This window comes from Panthera leo, chromosome E1, assembly GCF_018350215.1.
Source record: "Panthera leo isolate Ple1 chromosome E1, P.leo_Ple1_pat1.1, whole genome shotgun sequence".
Taxonomy (NCBI): Eukaryota; Metazoa; Chordata; class Mammalia; order Carnivora; family Felidae; genus Panthera; species Panthera leo.
Genome location: NC_056692.1, coordinates 16,954,032 through 16,968,517, shown reverse-complemented (window position 1 = coordinate 16,968,517; position 14,486 = coordinate 16,954,032). Strand labels below are relative to the sequence as shown.

At 38.5% G+C, this 14,486-nt stretch overlaps 1 protein-coding gene across 7 annotated transcripts in view; it reads right to left on the bottom strand.

Annotated features, from left to right (window-relative positions):
* The window catches only part of SSH2 (slingshot protein phosphatase 2), a 255,835-nt gene that overhangs the window by 106,922 nt on the left and 134,427 nt on the right, over positions 1–14,486 (bottom strand). The window contains exon 1 of one of the 7 annotated variants that reach the window (XM_042916305.1): positions 1,107–1,393. The exons of 5 other annotated variants lie outside the window; for them this stretch is intronic. In XM_042916305.1, the coding sequence (XP_042772239.1) occupies positions 1,107–1,234 (128 nt within the window). In that variant the 5' untranslated portion in view covers positions 1,235–1,393. Of the gene's footprint in view, positions 1–1,106; positions 1,394–14,486 lie in introns of those variants that run through there. One more of the 7 variants, XM_042916303.1, reaches the window with a different exon arrangement.

Genomic DNA, 14,486 nt, shown 5'->3' with positions numbered 1-14,486 from the left:
AATCAACACAAAGAAAAAACCTGAAACTCAAATGAGCTTAATTTGATTTGGTAGGAGAGCAAACCATCAATTAAAATAATAACTTATGTGTAACATTATAAATCACTTCACATGCTATTTTAGGACTTTTAATAAGAGATAGTGGAAAGTTTCTGTTGTTGGACATTAAAAAAAGTTTTTCAGGGTTGACCTGGGAGGGAGAAAGAAACATTCCCTAAGTATCCAAAAGTCTGGAAAAACCTCAGTAGCTGACTCTCCTGAAGCCACTCCGGAGTGAGTGCTAACACACTACGAAGACCAAACTGCTGATACATAAAGTAACCCTCGCCTTAACTGTGAGGCGAGATTAACCACAAGCTTCGGCACACAGTTCTCAGAAATAGCTCAACCACAATGGAAGGGAAGGACGACAACTCTAGAGACTTCAAAAAAACAGCGACGATTTAAGATGCATTGAATCTTGTACTTTCGTGGATGAAGGTGTGCATGCAGGCTTGGATTTTGATTACGTACTGGTACAAGGGGAGATTAAAGGAAAAACAGCCAAATTACCGAAATTCAATTTTCTTAAATAATTCCACACTACATACAGCCAGCGGGAGCGAAGAATGGACAACCTTCTTTTGTGTGAACGGCTTTCGAAAAGAAACCTATAGTCACACGCAAATTTATTTGAAACAGCAACCCCAAAACAACAAACACGGGAGCTTGATCTCCAGCAGGACCCGCGAGGGAGTCCAAGCGTTTCCGGGCGACGGTTCAGAAGCTACAGACCGCCCTTCACCCAGAGCCTCCCGGCTCGGCTGTCACTCGGTCACCATAGACAGCTTCCAAGGGAGGACTGCACTTTCAGATTCCCTCAAAGTTTATCAGAAATTCTCGCAAAGGGTTCTTTAATCCGCCCAACCCCCAGGGACACCTTCTGCCTCCAAGAACTGCTCCACAGCTTCACCCCACTATATCCCCGGACACTTCGAGACCTCCAAGCACGCAGGGCGCGATTTCGCCCTCGCTTGCTTGCTCCCCAGGATGCTGGGGAAAGCGGCTCCGGAAAAGCAAACTTTCCGAGCTTTCGCGGAGGGCGGGAGGGCGCGCCGCGAACTCACAGCTGGTTGATGGCGTTCTGAGAGATGACCGCGTTGGCGGAGAAGTAAGGGATCATGTCGGGGCTACCGAGGTTGCAGGTGCAGGCGGGAGACGCCTTCCTCTCGCGGGCCAACGTGCTCAGGGTCATGAGGCCAGCTCAAGGCGCACAGCTCCGCATCCTGGCCCCTCCCGGCTCGGGCACGAGGCGATCGCGTAGGGCTCCGCGGGGCCAGAGGCGCGGGCAGCTCGGGATCCCCGCGTCCAAACTGGGCCCGCCGGGTCGCACGGAGGCAGTCGCCGCAGCCCTAGGGCTCGGCTGTGGAGTCTCGGCGGCCGGGCGCCACCAACATCCCACCCCAACCCGCGTCCGGGGCGGGGCGCTGCGGCGGGGCGGGCCGAGCCGAGCGGGCGGGGAGAGTCCTAGGAGGAGAGAGGGTCGGCCCTTTCGGGCGCTCCGCCCCTGAGCTCGTGGCACCCACCGGATCACGCTGCGTGCCTCTCGGCGGGCGAGCGAGCGAGGCTCGGCACGAAGACATCGCGGCTCGTGTGAAGGAGTGAAGCGAGCCTGGGGTGAGCAAGAAAGGCTCGCGTTTCTTGGGAATGTTTCCACAGAAAGGTCCTGCTTATCTTGAACGGCTCTATACATTGAACCTCAAGTCCCATTTTTCAAATGATCTTAAAACTTTAATAAAAGGTCGTACATTAACAAATGTAACGAATACTTACCAGCGGTTTTCTAGGTGTTAAGGGCTAGGGAAATTCGGTAATAAACTAATTTTTTTTTTTTTAAAGCAAAACATCTGAAGTTATAATGGGGAAAAAACCTATTTACGTTGTCGATAACATCTGCTAACCCTTGTAAATAAATTTATAAAAGGCTTTCCTAACCATCCTCCAAACCAAGGACTCATAGCCGTTAGCTGCACATATGAATCACCTGTGGGGATTTTAAACACTCCAATACCTGGCTACACCACAGACCAATCAAATCAGAGTCTCCTGAAGTTGGGATCCTAAACATCAATATTTTTTCAAAGCTCCCCGGGTGATTCCAATACGCAGCTGTGGTAGATAGCTATTGTGCCAGATGATCTAGGAGAGGGAGACAGGCTAGAGAATATAACCTTACTTTACAGATGTGGAAATAAATATAAAGGGTCTAGCCAGATAACCTCATTTGTAAGTGACATCACTTAGATAGGAACCCTAGTTTTATGACTTCTGATCTAGGTTGGGCTTTTCCCACCAACCCTATATACCCTGATGCCTTCATGAGTTTAATCCTTTATCAATGTTGCTAACAACTCACTGAAAATCTCTTTTCTCTCCTGCATGCTATATAGTGGTTTACAAAAGGGGCTGACCTGGTGTGGGCACTCAGTAAAAGTTAGCTCCCTCACCTCTTGCCCTTCCAGTTTCATCAGAACAAATATTTTCAGGTATGAGCATTTTATGCTTTTTGAATACTTGACTAAACTATATACCAATAGAACTGTCAGGAGTTCTAGAGCTGGAAATTAATAATTTTAAAAAATGATTTCACTATCCTATTACCAGACAAAAGAGACTAAAATGAGGAAGAAGTCACTTTAAGACTCAACATATGCTAGAATCAAGAAGAAATATGTCTTAATTTTTATTTTTTAATGTTTATTTTAGAGAGAGAGACAGAGCAAGCAGGGAGGGCAGAGAGAGGGAGACACAGAATCAGAAGCAGGCTCCAGGCTCTGAGCTGTCAGGACAGAGCCCAACCTGGAGCTCGAATCCACGAACCAAGAGATCATGACCTGAGCTGATGTTGGTCGCTTAACCTGAGCCACTCAGGCGCCCCTTAATTTTTTTTTAATGTTTACTTATTTTTGAGAGAGAGAGAGAGAGAGAGAGAGAGAGAGAGAGAGAGAACACGAGTGGGGGAGGGGCAGAGAGAGATGGAAACACAGAATCCAAAGCAGGTCTAGGCTCTAAGCTGTCAGCACAGAGACCAACGTGGGGCTGGAACTCAAGAACTGTGAGGCACCCCAAAATGTGTCTTTGTTTTATATATACAATTTTTCAGATCTCTTTTTCTATTGGGAGGTTTGGCAATTTTCTAAATACTAGTAATTAAATAATCAATCTAAATTATACATTCTATTTCTAAAACCAGAAACTCTTTTGTTAGTTTATCCTTCCATAAAACTTAAAAGTTGGTGGGGTGCCTGAGTAGCTCAGATGGTTAAGTGTCCAACTCTTGATTCTGGCTCAGGTCATGATCTCATGGTTGGTGGGATCAAGTTCCTAGTCAGGCTCTGAGCTGACAGCGCAAAGCCTGCTTGGGATTCTCTGTCTCTCTCTCTTTCTCTGCTGGTCCCCAGCTTGTGCCAATGTGGGCGCGCATGCTTGCACTCTTTCTCAAAATAAATAAATAAAGATTTTTTTTAAAAACCTTAAAGTTGTTGCCCAGGGATTTGAAATATTGCAAACTCATACTGGAAATAGGATCTAAGTTTCCTATGGATCTGATAATAGGAAAGAACCAGTTGGCAAGTGAAGAGTTAATGAAAGGTCTGGAGTCCAGTGCATCATCGTCTTCATCCATCTCTGGTAAGGAAAATGTTTGAAAGATTTATTCAGGCTGTGTCAGCAGGCACCCAAATGGCAGTGTAAGAAAAAAAAATCTGCTGATACACCCCAAAATAAATTGCTTTAAATATCTGGCAAAGTTGCCAGTTTGAAACTTCTTCCAGGCTGTAATTTATTATAGCCTCCTGGCAGTGATCAAAAAAAAAAAAAAAAACACAAAAAAAAAAACGCAGCAGGCTCTTTAGAAGAGCACTGTTAAGGTGAGTCCAGTTCCTTTCATGACAGCAGAGATGGGATTTTATGGAAGTCAATACTAACTGATGCTGCTTACGGAAGACGATGGAATGTCATCTGTATCTGTCTGAAAAAGAAGTCAGCAGGAAATGTATCTTACTCAATTCACACTTAATATCTCTGGCATTTAAAAAACGCTAAAGATAAGGATTTCATAAATATGTATATCTGTCTTTTATAGATAGGTTCCTATAGTGACACTCCAGAAGTGCATAGTCCTTTGTTTCCCCTCAAAAGACCTCTGCCAGTGCCTTTTCAGTGAAGTCTATTTTAACACCCCCATCTAGGCCTTTTCAAAAGCTTTCAAAGTTAAATTCTTGCTTTGAACTGTAATATAGGAAATTGGGAAAGTGCTACAACGTGCCTCATAGGTTTTTAAGAAAAAAATGGAATCATCTTTGCAAAGTGAGGTACCTTTAAGGGAATAGATCTTTCTGCTACTGTTTTAAAAGTTTAACAAATTCCTTTTCTTTTCACAATCTGCAGAGTGTCAAAATGTCAATCAATTTAGTTTCAGCTCAATTTAATCCTTTACTCTACACTGTCAGAAAACAAGGCTCTAGGGAGCAAGCTCTCTGTACCCAAGCTTCTAGGAATTCAAAAATGATTCTAAATTAGACTGAGCGACGTGAAATAAATGAAGCTAGTTTTCTACTCCACATGAAGTCCAAAGGGGCTTTTAAAAATGTGCACAAAGGCCCCGAAGAAAAATTGTTGCATTTCTTCACACTCTTGTTTGAGTTAGAAGATTTAAAATAAATTTTGTCATGTCATTTGCTGACCATTTCAAGGCTCAGAAATATGAATATTCTATAATGTTAATCTGGCTCTTGATAGCATCAGCTATGACCAGATTAAATTTTTATAGAATTATATGGTAAAAGCATTAACAAAATTTTAAAGTAATAGATGTCTCTTGTATCCATCGGTACTTCCATTACTATGCCTTCATGTGTCTCTCCATAAGATACAAACACTGTAAAACTGTAAAACCAGAGACTTACTTGTTGATCAATCGGTATTCCAGGACAGATATGAAAGTGCACTTAAGTGTGAGTGAAGGATGTAGGCATGTTTTTGCTGCTGTAACAAAATTTCATCATGGGTGGATCACTTGAAGGGAAGGTAGCTAATGAACTAAAAAGTGACAGTGTAACGTGCCAAAAGCAGTAGGCCAGAAACCAGAGAGGACCTAAGTTCTAGTTCTAACATGGCCACTTAATAAACTAAGATTTTGGCTAAGTCACTTATTTTCATCTATAAAATGGGATAATAAAACCCTAAGGAAAGGTCCCCAAATCTGTTTTTGTGAGAGTTAGAAACCGTAGGAAAGGAATATCATTCAGCTTAGAAGTCCTGAAAAATACATTTAATCCACTTAAGATAAACAGTCATCTAGATGAAAGCAGTAGAGCCCAGCAGTTAAAAATCTCAATCTTGGTTTTATATATAAAATGGAATATTACTTAATCATAAAAAAGAATGAAATCTTGCCATGTGCAACAACATAGATAGAGCTAGAGGGAATAAGATTGAGAAACAAGTCAGAGAGAGACAAATATCATGGTTTCACTCATGTGAATTTAATTTATGTGGAATTTAAGAAACAAAACAAATGAACAAAGAAAAAAGAGACAAAAAACTAGACTCTTAAATACAGAGAACTGGTGGTTGCCAGAAGGCAGGTGGGTGGGGGAGGATGGGTGAAATAAAGGGGATTAACAATACACTTATCTTGATGAACCTTGAGAAATTTAAAGAATTGTTGAATCATTATATTGTACACCTGAAACTAATATAAAACTATGTTAATTATACTTGGAAAAAAATCCTAGCCTTGGAATTAGTTGGATGGGTTTGAATCCTAGTGTCACCATTAGCTGTGTATTTTGGATAGTTATTTAATCTATGGCTCAGTATTAGTCCCTAATTTATGAAGTTACTGCAAGGATTAATTAAGTTAATACATGTAAAGTGTAAAAGAGTGGCACAAAAATCTACTCTTTGGACTTAAGGGCTCTATAAACTTAAGAGAGCTAAGAGAAAGGTTGAGGAGGAGATTGCCCTTCAGGAATAAAATCAGAGAGCTGGAATCTCCAAAGAACAATCTTAGATCAGAGTGCATGGCTGTAATAAATCTTTTTATTTTATTTTTTTAAAGATTTTATTTATTTTTTTTAATGGGTTTTTTTTTTTTAACGTTTATTTATTTTTGAGACAGAGAGAGACAGAGCATGAACGGGGAGGGTCAGAGAGAGAGGGAGACACAGAATCTGAATCAGGCTCCAGGCTCTGAGCTGTCAGCACAGAGCCCGACGCGGGGCTCGAACTCATGGACCGCGAGATCATGACCTGAGCCGAAGTCGGACGCTCAACTGACTGAGCCACCCAGGCACCCCTAAAGATTTTATTTTTAAAGTAATCTCTACACCCAATGTGGGGATTGAACTCACAACCCCAAGATCAAAGGCACATGTTATACCAACTGAGCCAGGCAGGCACCCCTAAATCTTTTTTATTTTTAAGTTTCTTTGCTTCTCTAACTCCTCCATTTATCTGATCTTTTGGTTGTTTCTCTGAGGTAAAAATTCTTAATAGGGAAAAGACCTATGTGCCTTTCTTCAGGTCATTAAGAAAGCTGTGTGGTGTGTGTGTGTGTGTGTGTGTGTGTGTGTGTGTGTGTGTGTTGGGAGTGGGCAGGGGGACTCTGAAGTCTGTCTGGCAGCCTTGAGGTAAAGTTGACTGTACATTTTAATTTATGCACTGACGAAATTAAGATGTTGACTAGAAATAATCTTCTATGAAATATAGTCTGAAAAATAGCTAAAGCGGGGTGGGCAGCATTAAAATGTCAGTGAGTCTGATGTCAGAGTTATAGATTCTAGTGACTTTATCCAATGGGCTAACAGAAAGCTAGCCGTATTTGTTTGTATTTGGGATGAGAAGTTGAAGAATGAATGAAAATTAACATACATACAGATTTCGCCAATGTACCACACTATTTCTTCCAGGAGTCTTCACTATTATTGTTTGCTAGGTAGCTAATTACATTAACTTAATATTGCATTCTGTAGTAATGTGAGATCTGCAGTGTTCACTACAGTTTTGTATTTATAACCTTTGAAATAATAGTATTACCTTATTAACTTTATTTAAAAAATACCTAGTCATAAGAAATATGATTGTACCTGTCAGAAGACCTATTTGTATTTTTATGTTTTCTCTAAGGGTGTATCTACAGAAATAAATAGTAAATTAATCCCCTGAGTGTCAAAAGGGAGAAAACCAACACTTTAAAGAGTTACAAAACAAAAAGCCTGTTACCTGGAGTAGCACAACATTCTGTCTCCTGTTAATCTGTAAAACGCTAGGATAAAACTCTCAAGATAATACACACAAGTTCCAAACTTGTTGCCCAGACAGCACCAAGAGGTATCTCACTACACTTAGTCAAAGGCACTCTTCATACAATACAATAAACTAAACTCTGTAAACAAAGGCTCTTAAAAGCAATCATTTTGCAATCACCATGTGGCTAATAGTTTTATTTAAAAGAGTATCTGACAATAGTTTTAAACACTGGATAGAGCAATGTCACTGAACCCTTCTAGTCCTTTCCATGGAACTTTCCACCATAAGAGCAATGGGAATACTGAAAAGATCTGCATATCAACTCCATGAGAGGCAATCTCTAAGGCATTCACCCCCATGGTCTTAACCACCATATGCTCCAGTAGGAAAAGATGCTGAAATGCTGCTTTCTTCAGGTTACAAAAGCCCCACGTGCTATTGTTTAGTAAAAATAATAGGCATTTATAGATCACTTTTCACATCCAACACGCCTTATAAAACATTTAACCATTTCATCCCCATTCTATCTGTTCAGTTTGTTTTTTAAAAACTAGTTAAAAAAAGTAAAATACATGCTGAATTATTAAAACTTTTTTTCAGTATTCGGAAAGGTAAAATAAAAGTCACTCTTTCATTCCCATCGTCCTACTCCCAGGGATTGCTGTTAATATTTCCAGAAATGTTCTTGCATATGCAAATGTTAATATATTGAAGCTGCCCTTTTAGAAACACACATGCACACAAACATAGAATTATATATATTATACATATTATTCTGCTTCTTGCTCCCCCCCCAAACTTATCACCACATCTTAGACGTTTTTCTATGTGTATATAGATTTGCCTCATTCTTTTAAAGGAGTTCATAGTGTTTTATTTTATAATTATGTATAATTTATTTAAACAGTCCACTACTGATGGACATTTAGGTTGTTTACAATTTTTACTATTACATACAATATCACCATGAACATGTCTTTATGCATACATGTGAATATATTTCTTGGATTTACATCTAGAGGTGGAATTGGCAGTTAAAATATTTTAAACATCTTAGGAATTGGTAGATATGATCAAATTGCCCTCCTAAAAGGTTTAGTTTTTTATTTTCCCATAGAACCTTAGCGCCTTCTCTCCTGTGAGCTATTATTATTTTTTTCAATATATGAAGTTTATTGTCAAATTGGTTTCCATACAACACCCAGTGCTCATCCCAAAAGGTGCCCTCCTCAATACCCATCACCCACCCTCCCCTCCCTCCCACCCCCCATCAACCCTCAGTTTGTTCTCAGTTTTTAACAGTCTCTTATGCTTTGGCTCTCTCCTGTGAGCTATTAAATTAACTCAGGGTCCAAGATCCTCTTCTACGTCCTATCTTTTATATACTACATTAAGAAAAACCATATATATATACATATATGTATATATATGTATATATGCATACATATATGTATATATATGACACATGCTTAAAGAGAGAAACTAGAAAAATAGAGTAAATTATAAAGAAAAATATGTTAATTTTTGGGGCGCCTGGGTGGCGCAGTCGGTTAAGCGTCCGACTTCAGCCAGGTCACGATCTCGCGGTCTGTGAGTTCGAGCCCCGCATCAGGCTCTGGGCTGATGGCTCAGAGCCTGGAGCCTGTTTCCGATTCTGTGTCTCCCTCTCTCACTGCCCCTCCCCCGTTCATGCTCTGTCTCTCTCTGTCCCAAAAATAAATAAAAAACGTTGAAAAAAAAAATTAAAAAAAAAAAAGAAAAATATGTTAATTTTTAAAATTTACATAAATGTAAATAATTTAAAAAATGTTAAAGAAAAATATAAGGAAAAACTATGTTAAGGATCATTGATTTCAAAGAATTACTTAGACTATAATAAATATAGGTAATACTTAAACTATTTTGAAGATAATACAATTTTAAATTCAGAAGATATTTAAGGATCTTGTTGATGCTAATGTTGTAGAACATACTGTAGGCAAATGAGCCAAATGTGGCCTTCAGTGTCCTGGAATGGGGTGAAACAAGAGATAGAAAAATAGAAAGTGAATCAGGGAATAACAAAAAATGGAGGCTAGACGAGTTGAGGAGGTCTTGAAAATAAAAACATTAATTGACATTTGTTGAGCTAACGTTCACTGTGTACCAGATCCTCTATTAAGAGTTTACATGCAGTATCTCACTTAATTCTCTCAAACAACTCTATGATTCTATTCTTATCTTTATGAGGCTCAGAGAGACTGAATAATTTGCTTACTGTTAGATAGCAGTATTTTGATCCCAGCCAGTTATTCTGGTTCCAAAACCTGTTTCCTTAAACCAGTATTCTACACTGTCTCCATGATGATGGAGGTTCACTACAGAACAGGTTAAGTCTGAAAAGTTCTACTGCCAACGGGAAGGACTCCTGGAGACCTTACTTACCTGACTGCACTTGGTATTTTCTCCTCTATTTGATCCTAGCTATGTCTAGCAGGTCCTGACAATAATAGGGACCTAACCTAATATTAAATATAGTACATTTTTTGGCTGTTGTATACCATCCTCTTGCTACCAAATTCCTCAGAACTCTGAATTCAAACTAATATTCATCACAAGATTCTCTAAGGCATTCATACCTACATTTTGTTTCCCTCGTTTCTTTACATGGTATCCTACGTGAAGGAGGCATTTAATGTATTTGTGGATAATAATGGCATCATCATCTTATTTGATGTTTGAAATAAACCTACTAGCTAGGCAGGTATTATCATTCGTTGTGACAGTTAAAGAAAAACATGAACCAGACTAATATCTAGGTGATAAGAAGCTTAGACTCTAGGTGCAAATGTGTCTAATTCATCCTGTATGTTGTTGATAGACTGACTGAATTCAGTTGGACTAATCCTGAATAGCTGTATGTCAGGCACTTTCTAAGATACTATCAAAATGACTTAAGAGTTAAGTACTTTTATAATAGTTCCTTACTCAGAATCCCCAAATAGTTCCTTATTCCCTTTCAGAACAAGTCCAAACTCTTCCTTCGGGCCTCCAGATCCTCCTTAATTTAAATCCTACCATAATTCAGTCATTATGGCATGTTACCCACAATTCCATTCCTTCTCAGACACAATCAGTGTAACTATTTTTTACCCATTTTCCCAAAATAAATCTTTGCTATTATTAGGTGGTTTCTATCCTGTCCTCCTGTATCTGAGTCTCATTCTCTTCTCTGTTCAAGTTGTCCCTCTCTGAGACCACTTTCATCTAGTCTTTCAAATTATCCATATAAAACCTATCTCTCAAGGTCTAGTTTCAATTCTCAGCTTTTTCAATAATTAGAAACTCTACAGGGTTTTCACATTTATCCTCACTTGATTCTCATTACAATCCTGTGTATAGCTAAGCAGAGCTAGCTGGGATTATCAGCTTCATTTTACAGATGAGGAAACTGAAGCTCAGAAATTAGGCGACCCGCCCAAGTTTACATAGCACGTGTCAGAGCTTGGATTTGAACTTAGCTCTTCTAGGGGCACCTGGGTGGCTCAGTCAGTTAAGTGTCCAACTCGATTTCGGCTCAGGTCATGATCTCATGGTTCGAGAGATCAAGCCCCACGTTGGACACTCTGCTGACAGCACACAGCCTGTTTGGGATTCTTTCTCCCTCTCTCTGCCCTTCCCCTGCCCCTTGCTTGCATGTGCATGCTCTCTCTCTCCAAACAAACAAACAAACAAACATTTTAAAAAATGAACTTAGGTCTTCTGGTTAAGTCCAATGATCAATTCCTGGTTCATAGTATGCTATGACACTTTTCTAGTTTCTTTGGAATTTATAATCTATATCATTATTCAAGGTTTTTACTCTCTCTTTTATGCCATATAGCTTATCTTTTGTGAGAGCAAATCAGACACAGTAACTCTCTCTGGTGGTCTTCATAGAGCCTAGCACAGTGCTAGGTTGGTTGGTTGATCCAACCTTATACCACACCCTGCTGTAGTTTTCTTAGGGCTCTAGATAAACATTTCCTGAAGGAATCAATACATTAGTGATCTCCCTCACAGCTGGTATAGGTATAAGCTGGCATAAGACTCCTTTTCACTGCCTCATTTTTCTCCTGCTGTCTTTCTTTTCTGATAGATGCTTCCTTCATCAGAGAATCCAGTAGAGGGCCTGGAACACAACCCAGTTAGGTAAGGGCTTTATTTTTATTTTCAGGCTTGTCCTAGACTTTCAGGAGCCAAAAGTTCAAATCGCAGCAGGATTGATTCAGCCCTTTCACAAGCAATTTAGTACTATGCAGTTTGTTTAGACTGGTCAAGTTTCTAGGCCCTGGCTGAGCAGCATCATTATCTCTTCAAGCTTTCATGTATCAGCTTCCCTGGCCATATTTCACTTTCCATGTCTTTCTTTTCTAAAATCAGGTGAACATGCAAAATCACATACTGATACAATTATACGCTTTTCAAAAACCATGTCAAATATCTTCAAGGAATTTAAATACAATACAGGAAGTTTTTTTTTTTTTTTTTCTCTTTGGGTTAGTCAAAACCAAGAAGTATGCAAAAGTTATACTCCTTAATCCTTAGTAGAAAGGGGGGTACATTGTATCATTCTTTAGCTAGTACATCAACTGAGAAAAGATATGGGGTTGTCAGATTCTATTCAATCCACCTCAGCTGTAAGGCCAACTGGACAATGGATCTTAAGTGAAGTGAAAAATACTTTGCCAGGGGAAAACAAAACTAAGTAGCAAATCTTTTAATTTTTAATTGTGAAATATTTCAAACATACAGCAAAGAACGGAGAGGATAACAAGCAGCCAGATACTCAATAGACAGTACTATCACATTCTAACATTTTACTCTTCAGAATTTAAGAAATAAAACATCACAACTGAAGCCCCCTGTAAACTTCTCAATGAGCCCTTTCCCCTTTCTCTGTTTATATAGCTCCTCTTCCTGAATTTGGTGTTCATCTTTCCATTCATGTTTTTATATTATGCATATGGCATATTTTTAAATGTAAAATTAATTCAGAAAAGTGTAGCTTGTAAAGTCTTGAACTTTTAAAAAATTTCTTATATATTGCTACATAAAACACATATAAAAGAATAAATAAAACATTTTTCCTGTTTAAAACTTCTAGTCCAGGGTGGATAGGTGAATAGAAACATGATAAAGCCAATAGAGCAAAGTGCTAATTGTGAAGCCAGGAGGGGTGTATATTTCAGTGTTTACCGTTCTTTCAATTTGTCTGCACATTTACTTTCTTAAATAATAAAATGTTGGAAAAATGAAACAAAAATCTCTAGTTCATATTTTGTGTAAAAATTTCAGTGAAGAAGAGCCTGGATGGCTCAGTTGGTTGAGCATCCAGTCCAATTCTTGATTTTGGCCCAGATCATGATCCTAGGGTCACGGGATTGAGCCCTGCGTCAGGCTCCAAGCTGAGCGTGGAGCCTGCTTAAGACTTTCTCTCTCTCTCTCTCTCTCACCCACCCTCTCCCCCAGCCCCCACTCATGTGCTCTTTCTCACATAAAAAAAAAAGTCTCAGTGAAGAATAATATCAACTGGTTTCAGATACTTAAGAATCTAGTATAGTTATAGGAAACAGTAATTAGGCTTGCTAGTCTAATTACTGTTTAAGCTCTTGCTTTATGGTATCTAACAAAAAAAAAAAAAAAGACCAGTCCCTCTAAGATTTATCTTCACATAGCCACTTCTCGTGAAGCAGTTATTTCAGTTTTGGCTTTTCCATCCTTTACTAGGGAGTTCATGAAATGATCTGAAATGATTTTATAATCCCTTTCTCACCATGATTTAAGCCCAGAGCTGGAAAACTACTTATGATTGATAAGCATCCCTAATAAAATGAGTTTATTAATAATTAGAAGAGAAATACTTTTAAAAGTTTTTAAAAGATTTTTGTAGTCCCCCTTTATAAACCTTCTAAATGAACTCTTATTTTAGGAAAATGCTCTGTTACAAACTGACCACAGGAAGAACTATAACAAATGATTCACTAATGATAAAAATACCACTGTGATAGAACATGCAGTGCTTTGCCTGTTTGACGTATTTTCATATTTGTATATTACTTATGCCCCATAATAAGCATGCTAATTTTTTTTTAAGGAAGAAGAAATTAAGTCTCAAGGAATGAATCTAAGGTCATGCAACCAATACAAACACATCTCCTAACTCCAATACCAGTGCTTTTTTCACAGAACTGCAAACAATGGAATATAAGCCTTTTGGTTTGGGTGTCATTCTAAAATGCCAGAAATTGCATTATTTATTATTTGTTTGTGGGGTACTTCACTTTAAGTGGGCTAATTTTAATAGTAATTGCTCCTTGAGGATAATGTTTTCATAATTTTATAGGTAAAGTAATAGATTCAGAGAAAACTAAGCTTGAATGTGGACTGTTTCAATTGTAGAATACTACCTTTCAAAAGGAAGGTCTTTAAGGAAAAGGATTGTGTTGAGTTAAAAATAGCAATTCAGTTTTGGGAAATGAGAGATATTACTGCCTTAACCCAAACTCTAACAAAACACTTTTTTAATGTTTTATTTATTTTTGAGAGAGAGAGAGTGCAAGCAGGGGAGGAGCAGAGGCGGGGATGGGGGGGACAGAGGATCCAAAGCAGGCTCCATGCTGACCGCAGAGAGCCTGATGTAGGCTCGAACTCACAAACCAGGAGATCATGACCTGAGCCGAAGTTGAACCCTTAACCGACTGAGCCACCCAGGCGTTCCTCTAACAACAACAACAAAAATTTTTAAATTACTTCTTGCAATTAATCATTTAGGTTAAAATTAAATTTAAAAATATGTCCAAGCTGATTTTTTAAATTGAGCAAATAGGAAGATATAATAAGTGGCTGTTAAAAATAAAGTCCTTAGTGTAATTTATTGATTGCTGAAAACCACTTATAATTATAGTCCCTTTAGTGTCATAGAAAATAAATTTGGGGCTTTGAGTGAGAGTGTGGTGACAGATTTAGCTAACACTGAATGAATTACAATTAAGGAAAGCTTTTTTTTTTCTTATATTATTACCATGAGTAATTTATTCTAGTTATTACTGGAACAGAGGTGGATGATTAAACAGTCAGTTAAATTATAACAAAAACATAGCTCCCAAACTCTTCATTTGAAACTCTTCATAGTTGAATGGAATCCAAAGTGGCACCTAAATACACATTTAAAA